Genomic DNA, 20,095 nt, shown 5'->3' with positions numbered 1-20,095 from the left:
AGGCCGCAACAGTGAGAGGCCCGCGTACCACAAAAAAAAAAAAAAAAAAAAAAAAAAAAAAAAAGCAATGGCAGCCTTATTCATAATATAAAAGGCTGAAACCAACTCAAATGTCTATCAACAGTATATCAGCTATAATATGGTGCTGTCCTACCAAATATACTAACAGAACTGAACTACATGAGTTAACATAAACTACAGCTGCACAGTAACATGAATGAATCCTAGAAACAACTGTCAAATAAACGAAGCCAAACACCCCCCAAAATATACTCTGATTCCATTACAAAAAGTTCAAAATAAGGGAAAACAAAATTTTTATTTATTTTTTATTACTATTTATTTAGTAATAAAATTTTTATATTTAAATAAATTTTCAAAATAAAATTTTTATTTATTATTTTTTATTACTATTTATTTAGGGATATGGACACATATAGTAAAACTACAAAGAAAAGCAAAAGCATGACTACCACAAATCAATAGACAATGGTTACCACTGAGGTACTGGGGGAAGGTCAGAAATGTGATCATGGAGGAACTCACAGCAGGTCCTGAGGTGTAAATTTGAAAATAATCTCTTCTCTAACCCAGGTGATGGTGACATGGGTGCTCGTGCTCACCTTCATATTCTTTAAACTGTACATCTATGTATCAAAAACAATTGTGTGTATATCTCAAAATTTTAAAGTTAGAAATTTCAAATTATAACAGCATCACAATCATGTGTATACATGATCTCTATGTTCTCTGAGATGCAAGAAGGGACTGTCTCCCTTACTTTGCAGAAAGGACACTGAAGCTTAGAGAAAAAATAAGTGTTGAAACCTGGTCTAGAACCTAACATCAGGTTTGCCACTCAAGTATTCATTACCTAGATTCTGCCTGTACAGAGAAGATGCATAGGAAATGGTGAACTTGGTAAAAGCTCCCCGTCTTAAAAAAAATACTCCAAATAAGGCTCTTTAAGGCTTCTGGCAGGGACATTTTATTTTTTGGTTAAAGCCACATTAATAGAAATTCCATAAAAACAAGCATGTAAACAAGGTATCAGAACTTTGGTTCACTGAAACATCTCACACCTAAAGCTCTGAGGTACAAAAGCACCTTGCTAGGTGCTAGACCACCTGACTCTGCTCCAACCCTACCCTTGTGCCCAGAGATAACTGACTGGTGAGGCTGGGACCCAGGTCACCCAAGTCACCCAGGACCTTCCCCAGGACCTTCTCTGCTCCAGACAAACATTCACTCCTCCAAAGACCCGCCTGACAAAGGCTGGAAAGTAGAGGGGGGTCTGTCACGTTGAACTTGAAGACAACATGGGCTGTGGGGACAGGGAGGTGAAGGGCAGAAAAGGATGTCAGTCAACTTCTGTTGATCCACATGGCCTCAAGAACTCCTGTCCTCGTTCATGGAACCACTTATTGGAGACTGTGAACAGATAGAAAGTATGTTACAATCCTGTTGGTTCAGCAGCCAAAATTAATGATTCCTTCTTGATGACTCCTACACTGGGCCTGGGAATCAGACATGAGTAAGACTTGGTTTCGGGCATCAAGTTGCTTATGAGCTGGTGAGGAAGAGAGATAACTGTACAAAACTCTGTCAGTGACACACGATACATGTGTGTAGGTTGCCATGGAAACAGAGCCAAAGGGCATCTAACCATGTGGGGGAAGAGGAAACCCCAGGGCTGGGACATAGAGCTGAATGGGAGTTATCCAGGGAAGAAGATGGACAGAACAGGTGGTTCCTATACCAACGGGGTCTAGGAAGTGGGAACAGGATGAGAAAGACATCAAGGCATGATCCACACTGGTATGTGTCAGGGACCCCAACAAGCTTGATATTACTGTGGTGGGTGGGAACTCAGAGGTAAGAGACGAGGAAGCCTGTCAGGATTGTGGAGGGCCTGGATGTCAACCTCAGGAGCTCTGGGCCGGCAGATCAATTTTGTGTTCTGTGGGTAGCAGAGAAGAAGAGCTGATGCTAGCACTATCGCCTAAAGTTGTGTCTTAAATGCTCACAAACCACAATTTCACTTCTCAATATAGACTCTTTCGTAATGAATGAAAAAACAAATTGCTTTTAATGTACTAATGAAGTCATAGTACTTTTAAAATACAATTTATAATAGCTAATTTTTGTAAGTAATACACGTACTGATTTGGAAAAATCAAATTGTTCTACAAGGCTTATAATGATAAATAGCAATCTCCTACCTACTCCTTCCCACCACCAATCCCCACTTCCTCTAACATTCAGCTCTTGTTTCTTCTGATATTTATCCTCATTTTTCTAAAACATAATGTTATTTCTTGACTTCCAACTTTAGATCTTATATGTTGACAGTCTACCATGGAAGATGGAGATTTGGAATTTTTTACACCACTCTTAAAATACATAGATCCTCCTCCCATCCCCCAATATAGTTAAATCACAAGTTCTAGTTAACTTAATATTCAGTATTTACATTATTATGTCATGTAAATATTACTCACACTCGAACTACCGAATAGATGATACAGCTCACCCTTGAACAACACGTTTGAACTGAGCAAGTCCACTTATATGTGGATTTTTTCATTAGTAAATACTACAGTACAACATGATCCGCAGTTGGCTGAACTTGCAAATGCAGAACCTCGGATATGGAGGAACTGTGCATATGGAGGGCCAACTATAAATGAGACACAGATTTTCAGCTGTGCAGAGGGTCAGCACCCCTAACCCCTGCTTTGTTTTTGGGTTTTTTTAACATCTTTATTCGAGTATAACTGCTTTACAATGGTGTGTTAGTTTCTGCTTTATAACAAACTGAATCAGCTATACATATATCCCCATATCTCTCCCCTCTTGCATCTCCCTCCCTCCCACCTTCCCTATCCCACACCCTAGGTGGTCACAAAGCACCGAGCTGTTCTCCCTGTGCAATGTGGCTGCTTCCTACCAGCTATCAGTTTTACATTTGGTAGTGTATATATGTCCATGCCACACTCTCACTTTGTCCCAGCTTACCATTCCCCCTCCCCGTGGTCTCAAGTCCATTCACCAGTAGGTCTGCGTCATTGCCATCCTGCTCCTAGGTTCCTCATGACCTTATTTTTTATTTTATTTTTTTAGATTCCATATATATGTGTTAGCATACAGTGCTTGTTTTTCTCTTTCTGATTTACTTCACTCTGCATGACAGACTCTAGGTCCATCCACCTCACTACAAATAACTCAATTTCGTTTCTTTTTGTGGCAGAGTAATATTCCATTGTATATATGTGCCACATCTTCTTTATCCATTCATCTGTCAATGAACACTTAGGTTGCTTCCATGTCCTGGCTATTGTAAATAAAGCTGCAATGAACATTGTGATACATGACTCTTTTTGAATTATGGTTTTCTCAGGGTATATGCCCAGTAGTGGGATTGCTGGGTCGTATGGTAGTTCTATTTTTAGTTTTTTAAGGAACCTCCACACTGTTCTCCATAGTGGCTGTATCAATTTACATTCCCACCAACAGTGCAAGAGGTTTCCCTTTTCTCCAGCATTTATTCTTTGTAGATTTTTTGATGATGGCCATGCTGACTGGTATGACCTGATATCTCACTGTAGTTTTGATTTCGATTTCTCTAATGATTAATGATGTTGAGCATTCTTTCATGTGTTTGTTGGCAATCTGTATATCTTCTTTGGAGAAATGTCTATTTAGGTCTTCTGCCCATTTTTGGATTGGGTTGTTCATTTTTTTTAATATTGAGCTGCATGCGCTGCTTGTAAATTTTGGAGATTAATCCTTTGTCAGTTGCTTCATTTGCAAATATTTTCTCCCATGCTGCAGGTTGTGTTTTCATCTTGTTTATGGGTTCCTTTGCTGTGCAAAAGCTTTTAAGTTTCATTAGGTCTCATTTATTTTTGTTTTTATTTTCATTTCTCTAGGAGGTGGGTTGAAAAGGATCTTGCTGTGATTTATGTAAAAGAGTGTTCTATGTTGTGCATTTTGGAAGGGCATTTCTAAGAATTTGTCCATTTCTTCCAGGTTGTCCATTTTATTGGCATAGAGTTGCTTGTAGTAATCTCTCATGATCCTTTGTATTTCTGCAGTATCAGTTGTTACTTCTTCTTTTTCATTTCTAATTCTATTGATTTGAGTCTTCTCCCTTTTTCTCTTGATGAGTCTGGCTAATGGTTTATCAATTTCATTTATATTCTCAAAGAACCAGCTTTTAGTTTTATTGATCTTTGCTACTGTTTCCTTCATTTCTTTTTCATTTATTTCTGATCTGATCTTTATGATTTCTTTCCTTATGCTAACTTCGGGGGGTTTTTGTTCTTCTTTCTCTAATTGCTTTAGGTGTAAGGTTAGGTTGTTTGAGATGTTTCTTGTTTCTTAAGGTAGGATTGTATTACTATAAACTTCCCTCTTAGAACTGCTTTTGCTGCATCCCACAGGTTTTGGGTCGTCATGTTTTCATTGTCATTTGTTTCTAGGTATTTTTTGATTTCCCCTTTGATTTCTTCAGTGATCTCTTGGTTAAGTAGTGTACTGTTCAGCCTCCATGTGTTTGTAATTTTGACAGATTTTTTCCTGTAAATGATATCTAGTCTCAGAGCGTGGTGGTTGGAAAAGATACTTGATACGATTTCAATTTTCTTATATTTACCAAGGCTTGATTTGTGACCCAAGATATGATCTATACTGGAGAATGTTCCATGAGCACTTGAGAAGAAAGTGTATTCTGTTGGTTTTGGATGGAATGTCCTATAAATATCAATTAAGTCCAACTTGTTTAATGTATCATTTAAAGCTTGTGTTTCCTTATTTATTTTCATTTTGGATGATCTGTCCATTGGTGAAAGTGGGGTGTTAAAGTCCCCTACTATGATTGTGTTACTGTCGATTTCCCCTTTTATGGCTGTTAGTATTTGTCTTATGTATTGAGATGCTCCTATGTTGGGTGCATAAATATTTACAATTGTTGTATCTTCTTCTTGGATTGATCCCTTGATCATTATGTAGTGTCCTTCTTTGTCTCCTTGGTTTTTTTTGTTTGTTTGTTTTTGGTGGTACGCAGGCCTCTCACTGCTGTGGCCTCTCCCGTTGCGGAGCACAGGCTCCGGACGCGCAAGCTCAGCAGCCATGGCTCACGGGCCTAGCCGCTCCGCGGCATGTGGGATCCTCCCGGACCGGGGCACAAACCCGTGTCCCCTGCATCAGCAGGCAGACTCTCAACCACTGGGCCACCAGGGAAGCCCTGTCTCCTTGTTTTAAAGTCTATTTTTCCTGATATGAGAATTGCTACCCCAGCTTTCTTTTGATTTCCATTTGCATGGAATATCTTTTTCCATCCCCTCATTTTCAGTCTGTATGTGTCCCTAGGTCTGAAGTGCGTCTCTTGTAGACAGCACATATATGGGTCTTGTTTTTGTATCTATTCAGCCAGTCTATGTCTTTTGGTTGGGGCATTTAACCCATTTACATTTAAGGTAATTATCAATATGTATGTTCCTATTACCATTTTCTTAATTGTTTTGGGTTTGTTATTGTAGGTCTTTTCCTCCTCTTGTGTTTCCTGCCTAGAGAAGTTCCTTTAGCATTTGTTGTAAAGCTGCTTTGGTGGTGCTGAATGCTCTTAGCTTTTGCTTGTCTGTAAAGGTTTTAATTTCTCCATCAAATCTGATGAGATCCTTGCTGGGTAGAGTAATCTTGGTTGTAGGTTTTTCCCTTTCATCACTTTAAATATGTCCTGCCACTCCCTTCTGGCTTGCAGAGTTTCTGCTGAAAGATCAGCTGTTAACCTTATGGGTTTTCCCTTGTATGTTATTTGTTGTTTTTCCCTTGCTGCTTTTTTTTTTTTTTTTTTTGCGGTACGCGGGCCTCTCACTGTCGCGGCCTCTCCGGTTGCGGCGCACAGGCTCCGGACGCTCAGGCTCCAGACGCGCAGGCTCAGCGGCCATGGCTCACGGGCCCAGCCGCTCCGTGGCACGTGGGATCTTCCCAGGCCGGGGCACGAACCCGTGTCCCCTGCATCGGCAGGCAGACTCTCAACCACTGCGCCACCAGGGAAGCCCTCCCTTGCTGCTTTTAATGTTTTCTTTGTATTTAATTTTTGACAGTTTGATTAATATGTGACTTGGCGTGTTTCTCCTTGGACTTACCCTGTATGGGACTCTGTGCTTCCTGGACTTGATTAACCATTTCCTTTCCCATATTCGGGAAGTTTTCAACTATAATCTCTTCAAATATTTTCTCAATCCCTTTCTTCTTCTCTTCTTCTTCTGGGACCCCTATAATTCGAATGTCAGTGCACTTAATGTTGTCCCAGAGGTCTCAGAGGTCTCTGAGACGGTCCTCAATTGTTTTCATTCTTTTTTTAAATTCTGCTCTGCAGTAGTTATTTCCACTATTTTATCTTCCAGGTCACTTATCCATTCTTCTGCCTCAGTTATTCTGCTATTGCTTCCTTCTAGAGAGTTTTTAATTACATTTATTGTGTCATTCATCATTTGTTTACTCTTTAGTTCTTCTAGGTCCTTGTTAAACGTTTCTTGTATTTTCTCCATTCTACTTCCAAGATTTTGGGTCATCTTTACTCTCATTATTCTGAATTCTTTTTGAGGTAGACTGCCAATTTCCTCTTCATTTGTTTGGTCTGGTGGGGTTTTACCTTGCTTCTTCATCTGCTGTGTGTTTCTCTGTCTTCTCATTTTGCTTAACTTACTGTGTTTAGGGTCTCCTTTTTGCAGGCTGCAGGTTCGTAGTTCCCACTGTTTTTGGTGTCTGCCCTCAGTGGCTAAGGTTGGTTCAGTGGGTTGTGTAGGCTTCCTGGTGGAGGAGACTAGTGCTTCTGTGCTGGTGGATGAGGCTGGATCTTGTCTTTCTGGTGGGCAGGTCTGCGTCTGGTGGTGTGTTTTGCGTTTTGTCTGTGACCTTATTATGATTTTAAGCAGTGTCTCTGCTAATGGGTGGGGTGGTGTTCCTGTCTTGCTGGTTGTTTGGCATAGGGTGTCTAGCACTGTAGCTTGCTGGTCGTTGAGTGGAGCTGGGTCTTGGCGTTGAGATGGAGATTTCTAGGAGATTTTCACCGTTTGATATTACGTGGAACTGGGAGGTCTCTGGTCGACCAATGTCCTGAACTCGGCTCTCCCACCTCAGAGGCACAGGCCTGATGCCCAGCTGGAGCACGAAGGCCCTGTCATCCACACGGCTCAGAATAAAGGGGAGAAAAAAAGAAAGAAAGGAAATAATAATAATAATAAAATAGAATAAAATTATTAAACTAAAAAATAATTATTAAAAAATTTTTTAAATTTAAAAATAAAAAAGAGAGCAACCAAACCAAAAAACAAATCCACCAATAACAAGCGCTAAAAGCTATACTAAAAAAAAAAAACCCGACAGACAGAACCCTAGGACAAGTGGTAAAAGCAAAGCTATACAGACAAAATCACACACAAAAGCATACACATACACACTCAGAAAAAGAGAAAAAGGAAAAAAATATATATATATCGTTGCTCCCAAAGTCCACCGCCTCAATTTGGGATGATTTGTTGTCTATTCAGGTATTCCACAGATGCAGGGTACATCAAGTTGATTGTGGAGATTTAATCCACTGCTCCTGAGGCTGCTGGGAGAGATTTCCCTTTCTCTTCATCGTTCGCACAGCTCCTGGGGTTCAGCTTTGGATTGGGCGCTGCCTTTGCGTGTAGGTCACCTGAGGGCATCTGTTCCCCACTCAGACAGGATGGGATTAAAATATCAGCTGATTAGGGTGCTCCGGCTCACCCAGGCTGGGGGGAGGGAGGGGTACGGAATGCGGGGCAAGCCTGAGGTGGCAGAGGCCAGCATGACGTTGCACCAGCGTGAGGCATGCCATGTGTTCTCCCAGGGATGTTGTCCCTGGATCACGGGACCCTGGCAGTGGTGGGCTGCACAGGCTCTCGGGAGGGGAGGTGTGGATAGTGACCTGTGCTTGCACACAGGCTTCTTGGTGGCTGCAGCAGTGGGCTTAGTGTCTCATGCCCGTCTCTGGGGTCTGCACTGATAGCTGCGGCTCATGCCCATCTCTGGAGCTCCTTTAAGCAGCGCTCTTAATCCCCTTTCCTCGTGCACCGCGAAACAAAGAGGCAAGAAAAAGTCTCTTGCCTCTTCGGCACCTCCAGACCTTTTCCCGGACTCCCTCCTGGCTAGCTGCAGTGCACTAACCCCCTTCAGGCTGTGTTCACACAGCCAACCCCAGTCCTCTCCCTGGGGTCTGACCCCCGAAGCCCGAGCCTCAGCTCCCAGCCCCCACCCCCCGGCGGGTGAGCAGACATGCCTCTCGGGCTGGTGAGTGCTGGCCGGCATCAATCCTCCGTGCGGGAATCTCTCTGCTTTGCCCTCCGCACCCCTGTTGCTGCACTCTCCTCCGTGGCTCCGAAGCTTCTCCCCTCCACCACCCATGAAGGGGCTTCCTACTGTGTGGAAACCTTTCCTCCTTCACAGTTCCCTCCCACTGGTGCAGGTCCCATCTCTTTTCTTTTGTCTCTGTTTTTTCTTTTTTCTTTTGACCTACCCAGGTACGTGGGGAGTTTCTTGCCTTTTGGGAGGTCTGAGTTCTTCTGCCAGTGTTCAGTAGGTGTTCTATAGGGGTTGTTCCACATGTAGATGTATTTCTGATGTATTTGTGGGGAGGAAGGTGATCTTCACATCTTACTCTTCCGCCATCTTTTTTTTTTTTTTTTTTTTGCGGTACGCAGGCCTCTCACTGTTGTGGCCTCTCCCGTTGCGGAGCACAGGCTCCGGACTCGCAAGCTCAGCGGCCATGGCTCACGGGCCAGCCACTCCGCGGCATGTGGGATCTTCCCAGACCAGGGCACGAACCCGTATCCCCTGCATGGGCAGGCGGACTCTCAACCACTGCGCCACCAGGGAAGCCCCCGCCATCTTTTTTTTTAATTTATTTTATTTATTTTATTTTTGGCTGCGTTGGGTCTTCGTTGCTGTGTGCGGGCTTTTCTCTAGTTGCGGCGAGCAGGGGCTACTCTTCATTGCAGCGTGTGGGTTTCTCATTGCGGTGGCTTCTCTTGTTACAGAACACAGGCTCTAAGCGCACGGGCTTAAGTAGTTGTGGCTCACGGGCTCTAGAGCGCAAGCTCAGTAGTCGTGGCGCACGGGCTTAGGTGCTCCGCGACACGTGGGATCTTCCCGGACCAGGGCCCGAACCCGTGTTCCCTGCATTGGCAGGCGGATTCTTAACTACTGCGCCACCATGGAAGTTCTCTTCTGCCATCTTGAGGCTCCTCCCCTGCTTTGTTCAAGGGTCAACTGTACTTATATTTGCTTTCTTGTACAGCTTTTTCTTTTCTCATTTTCTTTTTCATTTGCTTAATTTTCTCTGAACCTATCACTCTTTATCCCCATAACTCTCCAAGAGGGCTATAAACTTATCTCTTTGTGATCACTTCCTGTCACATCCTGCTTCAAGCCTCTCCATGACTCACCACAGCTGCTTCCAGAACAAAGCTCAACTTCAGCCTCCACAGTTTGGTCCCAGCCTTGAGCCTCATCTCTTGGCCCCTGTGCCATGGGCCTCCCCTTGCACGAGACAAAGGCAGCCAGCCCCCACACCTATGATGCTGGTTTTAGCCTGTGCCTTGTTCCACGTGGGTTTTGCTTGCCTGGGACACCCTTTCCTCTCTGTTTCCAGTTCTCCCCCACTGCAACCTCAGAACCCTTGCCAGAGTCCACTTTTCTGGGGAGCCATCCTGGACCTACGATGCTTATGTAGCTATTCTTCCTTGGGGCTTCTTTAGCTCTCTAGGCATCTCTGAGAGTGTTCCCCACCAGCTGTCTTGGCACATAACTAGCTGAGTGGACAGCAACATGGCTGGGTGGGACTACCAGTTAGCAAGAAAAAACAAAAACAAAAAACAAAATCTCAAAAAGGGAGACAGTCTTGGCTTTGTGAAAATTTAGCAGCAACTGTCTCCCAGCTCAGAGTCTCAGGCTAACCACTAGAGCCCAGAGGCCAACACCACACCTTAAGTCACTCACCCCACTTGCAGCCCACAAGCACGGGGCAGGCAGCATGTCTCGTTCGGTAGTCACCTTCCCCGCTCCGCAGGAGGTTGTACCAGAATACAGCCGTGCCCTGGAAAGAGAAGGCCTGTCATACAACACCCTTAGATATTGGGCTCAAGGATCTGACCCCAAGTACCAAAGAGCCCTCCCTGAGTAGAAACACCCTCACTTTCCCATGTCCAGGGGCACAGGGCTTTGGGACTCCAGTATAGAGAAGCTCCCCAGAAAGCACAGTAGCGTGCTTCACGGTAGTGTGGATGTTTGGAATCCCACCTGGCCCTGAAGGGACTTCCCTCTCCATCCCATCTCCCCAGATGGAAGCTGAGACCACAGGTCAGGGTTCAGGCAGGAAGGGGCTAAGGCCCCTCAAAGTGATAGTCAAGCAGGCCAGAGAATGGGACTAGGAGACATGGATGAAGTCTGAGTCCTGCACTTCAACTTTTGACTCAAAAGAACCAGAACTTACCTTCTTAGGCCAAAGTGCAGCCCCCAGATCAGGAAAGACAGTGGCACCACCAGCTTCCACATCGCTCATCTGGGAATACAAGGCATAGAGCTTGGCCCTTCTACTCAATGCTCTCAGAGCAACTGAGCCACCAAGGACATGACAAAGTATGCAGATCGCCCTCCTCTGAGCATGAGCAACTCCACCACCAGCCCTTTGGCCAAGAAAGGCTCTTCCCACACCCTGCCCCTCCCTAAACCCTGCTTAATCTGTGTGGTTCATCAGGACAGTCTCCATGCCATGGAGAGATGTAGGCCTGCAGGATACCCATATCCTGGCTGTCCTCAAGTGGGAAAAATCTGAGTCTGTACTGGTAAAATGCCTGACTGACCCCCACCCCCTTTATCCTCATCCAGGCTGGCCTGCCTAAGCCACTGTGCCCTGTGAGCTGCCCTGACCAGGAGCCCCCTGCAGCTTCTAACACCATCTGTGGTCCCAACTATGGATTCTGTTTCTCTGGCTTGAGTAACGTGCAGCTCTAGTCAGAACTTCACCTTCCCAGAACAGCTACCTTCCCCAGGGCCAGCTAGGGCACTGTGTCTCCAGAGGGCCTGCTTTCTCCCACAGTAAAACCTCAAACTAAATGGAACACAATATCCACAGTAGCAAGGCTGCACTCATGCCCACAGAGCGTGCCTCAGCTCATGCCCAAAGTGCCACTTCTTTCTCATCTGTCTCTTACTTCAAGTTTTTTGCCTGTAATGTAATCAAATGTGGAGCTAAAATATTTCCACAGGACACATACCAGACAGACTGAAAGGCACCCAACAGACATATGGTAAATGAATAAGATGAAAACCCCTGATGGCTTCCCACCAGAGTGGGGATCAAATCCAGGCTCTTTTCTAGAACCTGAAGGTCCTGGCAGTCTCACCAGCCTCTCCCTCTAGCCACCCCAGATTAATGCACTATCTCTGAGACCCACAAGCCTTTATCTCTTTTTCCAACATCCCAATCTCCTTCCCTCTTCCAGGTCTCCACACATTCTCTTCTCTACCAGAAATCATGTTCCACCAACTAATTTCCACTCAATCTTCAAGTCTCAACCGACATGTTACTTCCCAAGGTAGGCCTTCTCTGAACCCCAACTCTGCACTACTTCTTCAAAGCACTTATCACTATGGTAACTAAACAATTACCTCTCCTATGTTTAAAAGTAAGTCTTTCATATTAGGACCGTAAGCCCAAGAGAGACCACAAATGTCCTGCTCACCAGGATGTTCACGGCAGTCCCCAGCACATAATAACCACATGATAAAAACTTAAACGAGACACCAAAGGGAAAAGTGGACACAGGCTTCTGTCTCTAAGTTACTTGACAGCTTCTATGCCTCTCTAGACCTGGCTCTCTCAGCAGAGGGGAGAGGAAACTTGTTCCTTGTGTGAGAGGTAAACCCAACAGCCTGTGGCTGGAGTACAGGCAGCAGGTGGCAGGCAGGCAGGCAGGCCACTGAGCTCTGGGGAAACGAAGGCAGCTTCATCTAAGAGCACTTCCAAGCTACCTCCTCACTCTGCTGCCAAGCAGGGAACCCTCCAGGACACCCATCCCAGAAGTCCAGACTAGCTCTGGGCCATCAAATAGGAGCCAGGGATGTAAAAGTCACAGGGGTTGGGGGAAGCACACAAATGGGAACAAAGGGCAACTCTCTACTCCAGCCAAGAAGGGCGCTGAGGGCCAGAAGGGCCCAGTCATCAAGCAACAGCTTGTGGTATCAGCTCTGACAGGAGTGGATATAAGAGAGCACTCTGGACCCAGGCTCCCCTTAAGGCCCATACGCTGCACGCGTCATACTCACGTAGTTTAAGAATGTGGCCACACGATTCCCCGTCCCTAAACGCTTGAAAGCATCTTGCTCATCCTTCTATAAAATTAAGTGAGAGTAAACAGTGGGCCTGTACCCAATACTTACATAGTTAAGAAACGTCGCTAACCTATTTCCCTCCGTTTTGAGGCCGCTGTCAAAAGGTCGCTGCAATAGACAACAACTTTCACCCGAGTTTGCAACTGACTTCACCCGCCACCCACAGGACTGGGGCCAAAAAGGTCAAGGGAAAGTACTAAGTATGTGTTCCATATATTGGCCTGGACCAGGGGCCAAGGCTGCAAAGGAAACCCTGGCTAGGCATGGGGGAGAGGGGGCAGGAACAGCTTTCACAGAGACCTAGTGAGGTCCTCTGCTTTAGAGTCAGGGCAAAGAATGGCAGGCTTGGGCCAGGGGGACCACTCCTGACCTCAAAGGGGAAACAGCCAGGCTGCACTTGGCTCTGTACTTGGGCTTCTCCAGCAACAAAGAGGGGGCCCTGGTGAGGCAGGGGGGCCTGATGTGAAGGCCACAGTGCTCCTAAAAAAAAGCTCCAGCCTTCTCAAACCAGCTACAGCAGAGCCCTTGAAAGCACCTGTGATTTGGGCCTTACCCTAGAGAAGTCAAAGTGTGGCTCGTACTGTCCTCCCATTCCATAATTAGCAACCTGGTGGGAAATAACAGCATTGGACTTTGTTAGCAGCATGAACCACCCTGAAGCAGCCCATCTCCCTAGGTAACAACCAGATCCCCAAGAGCAACCTCTCTAAGGAAGGTAACTATCCCCTGCCAGTATGGGCAGAACAAATGCTGCAAACAGGTCTACAGCTGTGTCCAAGAGGAAGGGTGCAGCATAAATGTGGTTTCCCAAAAAGGAAAAGATGGGCAAGCTGCAGATGGCCACTGTGGAGAAGCTCCAGCCCTTCAGGGACACTTGGACAGCAGCAGAGGGAGCCCTCCTTGAGGCAGGCCCTGGCCTGGGCCCTGATTATTTGGAAGATAATGAGATGGTAATCCAGAAGAATGCCAACAACAAACTCAGGATTGGGGTGTTTTTTTTAATGCTAGTTTGGAAGCTACTCAGTGCCTGGCAGTGCTCCTGCGACCTCTGTCGCCATGCCCCAGAAGCTCTTCTTGGTCAGGCTGAATAGGACAAACAAATCCCACACCATCTCACAGTGGTACACTGCACAGAATAATTCTGCATCCAAGTGAAGTAGCAGGGAATGGGCGGCTGGCTGCAGGGGGACCAAAACTGCTGCTCTACCTCAGTGCCGCCAGTGGGAGCCTGGACCTGGAATAGGGCCTGAGCCACCTCAGGTGCCACTAATTGGATTAGAAATCATAAATGCCTTTATGAACAGTTTATCAGCACAACAGAAGTCCTAAATCACAATGGTTATTTTAGCTTCAGTAGCTAGATGAGAGATGAAGTTCAAGACAAAATACAGAATCTGACATGAAAGCTGATGTACCAAATGGTACCACCAATGTCCATCTGGGAACACTTGGCTACTATATCTTAATGAAACCATACACACCTTTGGAGTTCAACTATTAGTCCTCAGAAAATTGATTTTGTATATCCGTCTTGGTGATTCTAACAGTTGAAAGATGCTGCAAAACTGGCAATAATGGCGACCCGTGGACACGAGGGAGAGAGAGGAAGGGTGAGCTTTACAAGAAAGAAAATCCTCCTCTTGGAGTAGAAAACAGTATTTAGTGAATGTGATGAAATGTGGATTTTCGGCAGCATGATTTTTCAGTGTCCAAAAAAATAAAAATGTTGATATGAAGCATCAGAATCAGTGAGAAAATATGCTGTCATATACTGCTTTAGCCTTCAAGATTCCCACACCAGGGGCTTCCCTGGTGGTGCAGTGGTTAAGAATCCGCCTGCCGATGCAGGGGCCACAGGTTTGAGCCCTGGTCGGGGAAGATCCCACATGCCATGGAGCAACTAAGCCCGTGAGCCACAACTACTGAGCCCGCGCGCCTAGAGCCCATGCTCCGCAACAAGAGAAGCCACCACAATGCGAAACCCACGCACCGCAACGAAGAGTAGCCCCTGCTCGCAGCAACTAGAGAAAAAGCCCGTGCCCAGCAACGAAGACCCAATGAGACCAAAAATACATAAATAAATTAATTTTTTTTAATTAAAAAAAAAAGATTCCCACACCAAAAATAGCTAGAAATCCTATCAACAGTGCAAGGAGGCCTAGTGCAAGGAGGTCAGCAGGTGACCCTAAGCCTGGAGGTTCATCTAAGGAGGGAAGTTCTAGAGCAGTTGATGAAGTGACATTACAAATGCTTTTTCTTTGGATCCACTATAGTCGATAACTTGAAGAAAATTTTAAACATGACTGTGATCAATTTGCCAGTGCACTCAGGAAAACTCAGTTGCTGCTTGTTGCTGGAGCAGCAGGGTATGACTGCATTTTCCAACACTCCCACTTGTTGGATGAAGTGCTTAAACTTTCACTACTTGGAGATAATGAAAGAAGCTGTATTGTTAACAGCTGGCTCATCTTTTAACAGTTTTGGGAATCACATTTGATCATGGTGCTAAAGCTATTGTACCTATACTATTTTAATACTGTCCCCAAATAGTACAAGTGTCACAGGAACTTCCGGATGTGCAGCCATCAGAATCACCATCTGGGAAAACTCCAGGCCACAGACCCATACCTTTAATAACAATTAAAACTGATTCCTGGGAGGAGGTATTCATTTGTTACAAAAGTAGAAGAATCAGTCCTTTGAAAAATGTGGGTATCTATGATACTGAGGTCAGAATGAAGGGGGAAAATGGTTAGAAATCACTTATTTGGTGAGGCTGAGACATCTAGTCGGAGGTGTCTTCTATCTTCAAGAATTCTGGCAATGTAGCATCTCTTCCACTCTTAGGCCCTCATCCAATTCAAAAGAAAGTCTCTTTTGCCCTTTCTTCCAAATAATCTATAGCAAACACATCAACTACAGATGAAAGAGTGTCAATAGATAGCATAAAAACCAGTTCCTTTCCAGAAGCCTGTAGGAACCCTGGTGAGAAGGCTGTTGCTGGTGCCTAGGCATGTATCACACTGCGTGGAATGTAGAATGAGCAGAGAGACAGGTACTGAAACCCAGGTTCCTATCCTCAGACCATGTAGGATCAAAGCTTTCAACAATGCTGGCTGGCAAAGAAAATGCCAAGACAGTTCCTAGAGAATGAAAGCAAACAAAAATGGTGTCTCAACCTCCTGGCAGCTGTGGTCTTCTTCCAGAAGAGCCCTAGCCATAAAAGCCCCTCCACTGGGGCTTCCCTGGTGGCGCAGTGGTTGAGAGTCCGCCTGCCGATGCAGGGGACACGGGTTCATGCCCCGGTCTGGTAGGATCCCACATGCCGCAGAGCGGCTGGGCCCGTGAGCCATGGCCGCTGAGCCTGCACGTCCGGAGCCTGTGCTCCGCGATGGGAGAGGCCACGACAGTGAGAGGCCCATGTGTCAAAAAAAAATAAAAATAAATAAAAATAAAATAAGATAAAAGCCCCTCCACTGGAGTTGTGGCATTCAGATCCCATTCATCAATTGAGTTACAACATGACAAGATGTCAGTTAAGATGAAGCCAGGGTTGTGGCAGAGAAGCCAGTCCAAGCACGAAGCTGCTGTCTTCTGGGGTTGCATGTGAGATAGGGTTCAGAGGGTGCAGCCAGGAGAGCAACAGGCACAGGTCCTGTACACTTTTTTCAGCCTCTTGGTCCAGGGTGCGGAATCAGCAACCAAGAAGAACATCATCCTCAGTAAGGGCCACAACAGTCCTAACACTGGCTCTGATATGCAGTGGTAGATGTCTTAACAACAACAACAAAGCTGCTCCAGGAAGATATGAATCACAATACGCCAACAGGGATGCACCCAGGGCATGGAGAGCCCCCATCGCTCTTGAAATGGTGGTGTTCTCACACATAAGAGGAAAGTGGGAGATGTGGCAGAAGTCCTCTCTTGATGTGCTTGTCTGCAGAACTTACCTAAAAATTAGGCTTACAAACTCAACACTAAGTTGAGTTGAAATGAAAAAATTATATTAAAATTTCACAGGACTGTAAGATAATCAGCATGTTTTTAAAAACTCTGGTGGACTTCACATAAATTCGTAAGGATGACCTTCAATATTAGTTTTGGTTGCTGACATAGCTATGGGGGGGGGGGTGGAAATGAGTGCTGATTTGCTTGGATGTGTCCAGGCAAAAGTTCGAGAATCTTTTCCAAGTGATCTCAGTTCAATATTCTACTGAAGAGCCATGGGTGATCAGGTAAAGTGTGATATCCTTAAATACACGGAAACTCTGGCCAAACAGACAGATCCAGGGGACTCAAGAAAAATGCCAGTGAAACTTCTAGCAGTGTCTCAGATCGTCATTTAACAGCAGAACCCAGAAGTTGGGATGTTCAGAAGGGAGTGTGGCCAGTACTGATTTGAACTCAACAGAACAGACAACACATTAGTAGGAGCTTTACCCAAAATTTTCAGCATGGTGCTACCATGTTTCTTCACAATCACCTCTGAAATAAAAAGCAGGAAGCCAGGGTCCCACGGGGGTACTTAGAAAGGAGCATTCCACCTTCACCGGCCAACCAGTCCAGGCCTCTCAATGCTACCAATGTATTACAGAACACTTTACCTCCAAGTGCATTTGACTATGACTCAGAATCATGACCTATGAAGATATTTATAGCTCTTAGAGGTGTCCCTGAAACAACTCAGGATTTCAGCTTCTGTAGTCAAGAAGACATAAATAGGCCTGCCATGCCCACCAATGACCCCTAGCTCCTAGTATGATACTTGGGCCCACAAAAGACATTCAGTTGACATTTGTTGAATGCTAATTGTTGAATGCCAGTGGGCATACTTAATTCTGGCTTCCCAACACGAGGTCACTCCATACTCATAGCATCCTGCGGCCCTACAGTTTATTGCGCAAGCCTCCCTATGTCTGGCCCTGAGCACCCTGGAAGACCATCTAGCTAGAAATACTCCCTTCCCAACTCCAGGGTCCCAGGAACAAGCCGTACCTGCAACAATTCTGCAGTCTTTACTGTTAGGCCTGTGATGTGCTGCATCCGAAGATTCACCCGAGCCACAACAGGGTCATCCTCCTCCTCCAGCCAGGAGCTAAGCCAAAACAAGAGGGAGAGAAAGGAAGGTGGGGAAGGCAGATTTAGATGAGGTCCTGCACTCTCTCCCCAGCGTCAGGGCCAGCACTAACAGGCAGCACAGGGTGAGTGCTCCATGTAGGGGAGGTGCCAGCAGGGAGGACAAGCCAAGCCACCCTCCCTTCAGTAGGAACTGGGAGGCCCAGGAGTTGGGGCTTGAGCAGCCACCCCGCCACCACCATCACCTTTGCTAACCTTTTGGAAACTCTGTAGCTGGCTACAGTGAGAACACCTGTCTTGGGATCACGAACAGTGGCTCGTGCAAGCTGGAAGGCAGGAAGAAAGGACAGACTTATTCTTTGCCTTGAATATTTTCTTGGAGAGGCTGGGACCTGATCTGCCAATCAGGCCACTGCGGGAAGGAGCTCTGCAGTCAGTGGCTCTAGCCAAGGCCCCATGATCCTGCAAGCCAGGCCAGGGCAGTGGTCTGGGGCCTCCAAATTCCTGCTCTATCAGACCCTGGCCACTACCCTGCTTGGCTGCTGCCTGCCCCTGCTCCCTCCCAGGTCCGTGCTGTCTGCAGAATTATGCCTATGGAGTCTGCTTTGTCCATCTGCCCATCTGCCTGGACAGCCCCTTTCTCACCAGGCCCACCCACCACACCTTCCTGCACCTGGCTGCTCCTACCACATTCAGACTGTGCTGCCATCCCTGAGCCTCAATCTTGCATGCTCCTCTCAACGTGGTCAACTACACTGTCCTTCTGAACCTCAGCGGCCTTCTCTGCCCAGAAACCTACCCAAACACTCTCCTACTGCACCAGCCCACGCTGGCCTCCCACTGCTGCCAAGGAACCAAAAAAGAAGGCACAGTTTTCACTACCTTGGGAGGCCTGCAAGGTCAGATGATAGAATAGGAAAGGAATCTACAAGGTGCAATAAGTAAACTGCTGCCTGGAAGCCACCTCCACATACTCGCTCATACATACACACACACACACACACTCACACACCCTCACCTACCTCATATCCCCCCAGTCTCCACAGACTGGTGCAGTGATACTCCCAGGAAGGACCTGCTGCCTGGAGCCAGCCCCCAGTGCTTCGGCTGTGGACTGTCCTAATGAGTGCTTACTATGTGCCTGGCACTGCTGGGTGACCAAGACATGACCCCTGCCCTCATACAACTCAGTCAAGTGGGGAAGGCAGAAAACTAGCTAGGTAATCACAGCACAGCATGGTAGGTGCTGGGAGAGGGGAAGCTCAACGTCTGTAGGAGCTCAGTCTACAGGGTCCAGAATGGTTTCCTACACGGGGGACCACCTAGCTGAGATTTGAAGGGTAAGTAGGAGTTCGCCAGGTGGGAGAACATTACAGGAACAGGGAAAGAACAGTGATGCAGAGGCCCAGAGGTGAAAATGGATGTGGCACTATGACTGTGGGTTAGAACTCAGAGCAAAGAGATGAGAATAGGCTGAGGAAGCAAGTGGGGGTTGGGCTGGATGCAACCTATGACCAATGAGAAGCAGGGAAGGCTTTTTGCAGGGAAGGGACACCACAATCTGAATGTAAGAAGGATCACTGTGGAGACATCATGGAGGGTTGGCTAAGGAGGCGTCAAAGCAGGAAGAAGGAGGCCAGTGAGGATGTAAGGGAGAGGTCAGGGCAAGAGGTGGCAGAAGAGATGGAGGGGGTTGATGGACAAGAAGACTGGCCAGGAGGTGAGATCAACCAACCTGGACACGAGCTGCTGCAGCGCATTCTGGTAAGATGGCACTGCACCCAGAGCAGAGAGCTTCCCTGAGATCGTATCTATGGTTCTTTCCTGATGACAACTGCAGCTGCAGCTAGACCCCATCCAAACATGTGAGCTGCAGCACTGGCCGGACACCCACAGGGAGGCTCTGGGCAGCTGGGGCTCTGCTCCCAGGGATAGACAGGGCTATTTTGAAAGCAGACCAGAGACCCACAGGCAGCTGCCAGGCATTCCCCACAGGACAAGTTAAGCTCATGGGCCCTACTTCAAAGCCAGCATAGCATCTGTCCCTCACAGGCTCCGGAAAGGAGAGGTCAGCTTGTAATAGCCAACATGTTTGGCTCTTCACATGGCTTCTGTTCAAAGACAAGTTTTCCCAACACGCTCCTCCCTGCCCACACTGCCCAGCCACACCCATGTGCACACATGCACCCAACATCAACACACACACACACAGAGAGGTTTTAGTGCTTTGGTCAGAGAGACAAGGGAGAACTCTCTCAGGAGGTCATGGCACAACAGTGCCTCTCTCACCTGACAGCCAAGAAAGCAGTTTTCGTTCCTGGAGGAATCTGGAGCTGGTCCAGGGAATGGAAGCAGGGGGGCAGGGGGGGGTCTCTGGTCCCCATTCTCCACACACACTGGCTAGACCCTCCCTCAGTGACATCAATGACACTAAGAACTGACTCTGAGCCGGAGATGTCCTAGTATCTCAAGCCAAGGTTGTTCCAAGATACAGTCCAGGGCCTAGGATAGGACCCTATTTTAGATCTCTCCAGGAGTGCTGGGCCTCCTGGCCTCTGCAGTTCTATTAGGAGCAGAGCAATAGAGGATCCTC

At 46.7% G+C, this 20,095-nt stretch overlaps 1 protein-coding gene across 3 annotated transcripts in view; it reads right to left on the bottom strand.

Moving 5' to 3' along the window:
* Nucleotides 1-980: 980 nt before the first annotated feature.
* P4HA2 (prolyl 4-hydroxylase subunit alpha 2) overlaps nt 981-20,095 on the bottom strand; it is a gene marked incomplete at its 5' end in the record, with an annotated part of 31,186 nt that continues 12,071 nt past the window's right edge. For 2 of the 3 annotated variants that reach the window (XM_079702306.1, XM_079702307.1), the window contains 7 exons: nt 981-1,431; nt 10,033-10,129; nt 10,526-10,594; nt 12,475-12,534; nt 12,980-13,033; nt 17,422-17,521; nt 17,758-17,828. In XM_079702306.1, coding sequence (XP_079558432.1) covers nt 1,361-1,431; nt 10,033-10,129; nt 10,526-10,594; nt 12,475-12,534; nt 12,980-13,033; nt 17,422-17,521; nt 17,758-17,828 — 522 coding nt within the window. In that variant the 3' untranslated portion in view covers nt 981-1,360. Of the gene's footprint in view, nt 1,432-10,032; nt 10,130-10,525; nt 10,595-12,360; nt 12,427-12,474; nt 12,535-12,979; nt 13,034-17,421; nt 17,522-17,757; nt 17,829-20,095 lie in introns of all 3 variants that reach the window. The other variant, XM_079702305.1, reaches the window with a different exon arrangement.

This window comes from Hyperoodon ampullatus (assembly GCF_949752795.1).
Source record: "Hyperoodon ampullatus genome assembly, chromosome: 4".
Lineage (NCBI taxonomy): Eukaryota > Metazoa > Chordata > Mammalia > Artiodactyla > Ziphiidae > Hyperoodon > Hyperoodon ampullatus.
The sequence above is the reverse complement of the archived record's forward strand: the minus strand, read 5'-3'. Positions and strand labels throughout refer to the sequence as shown.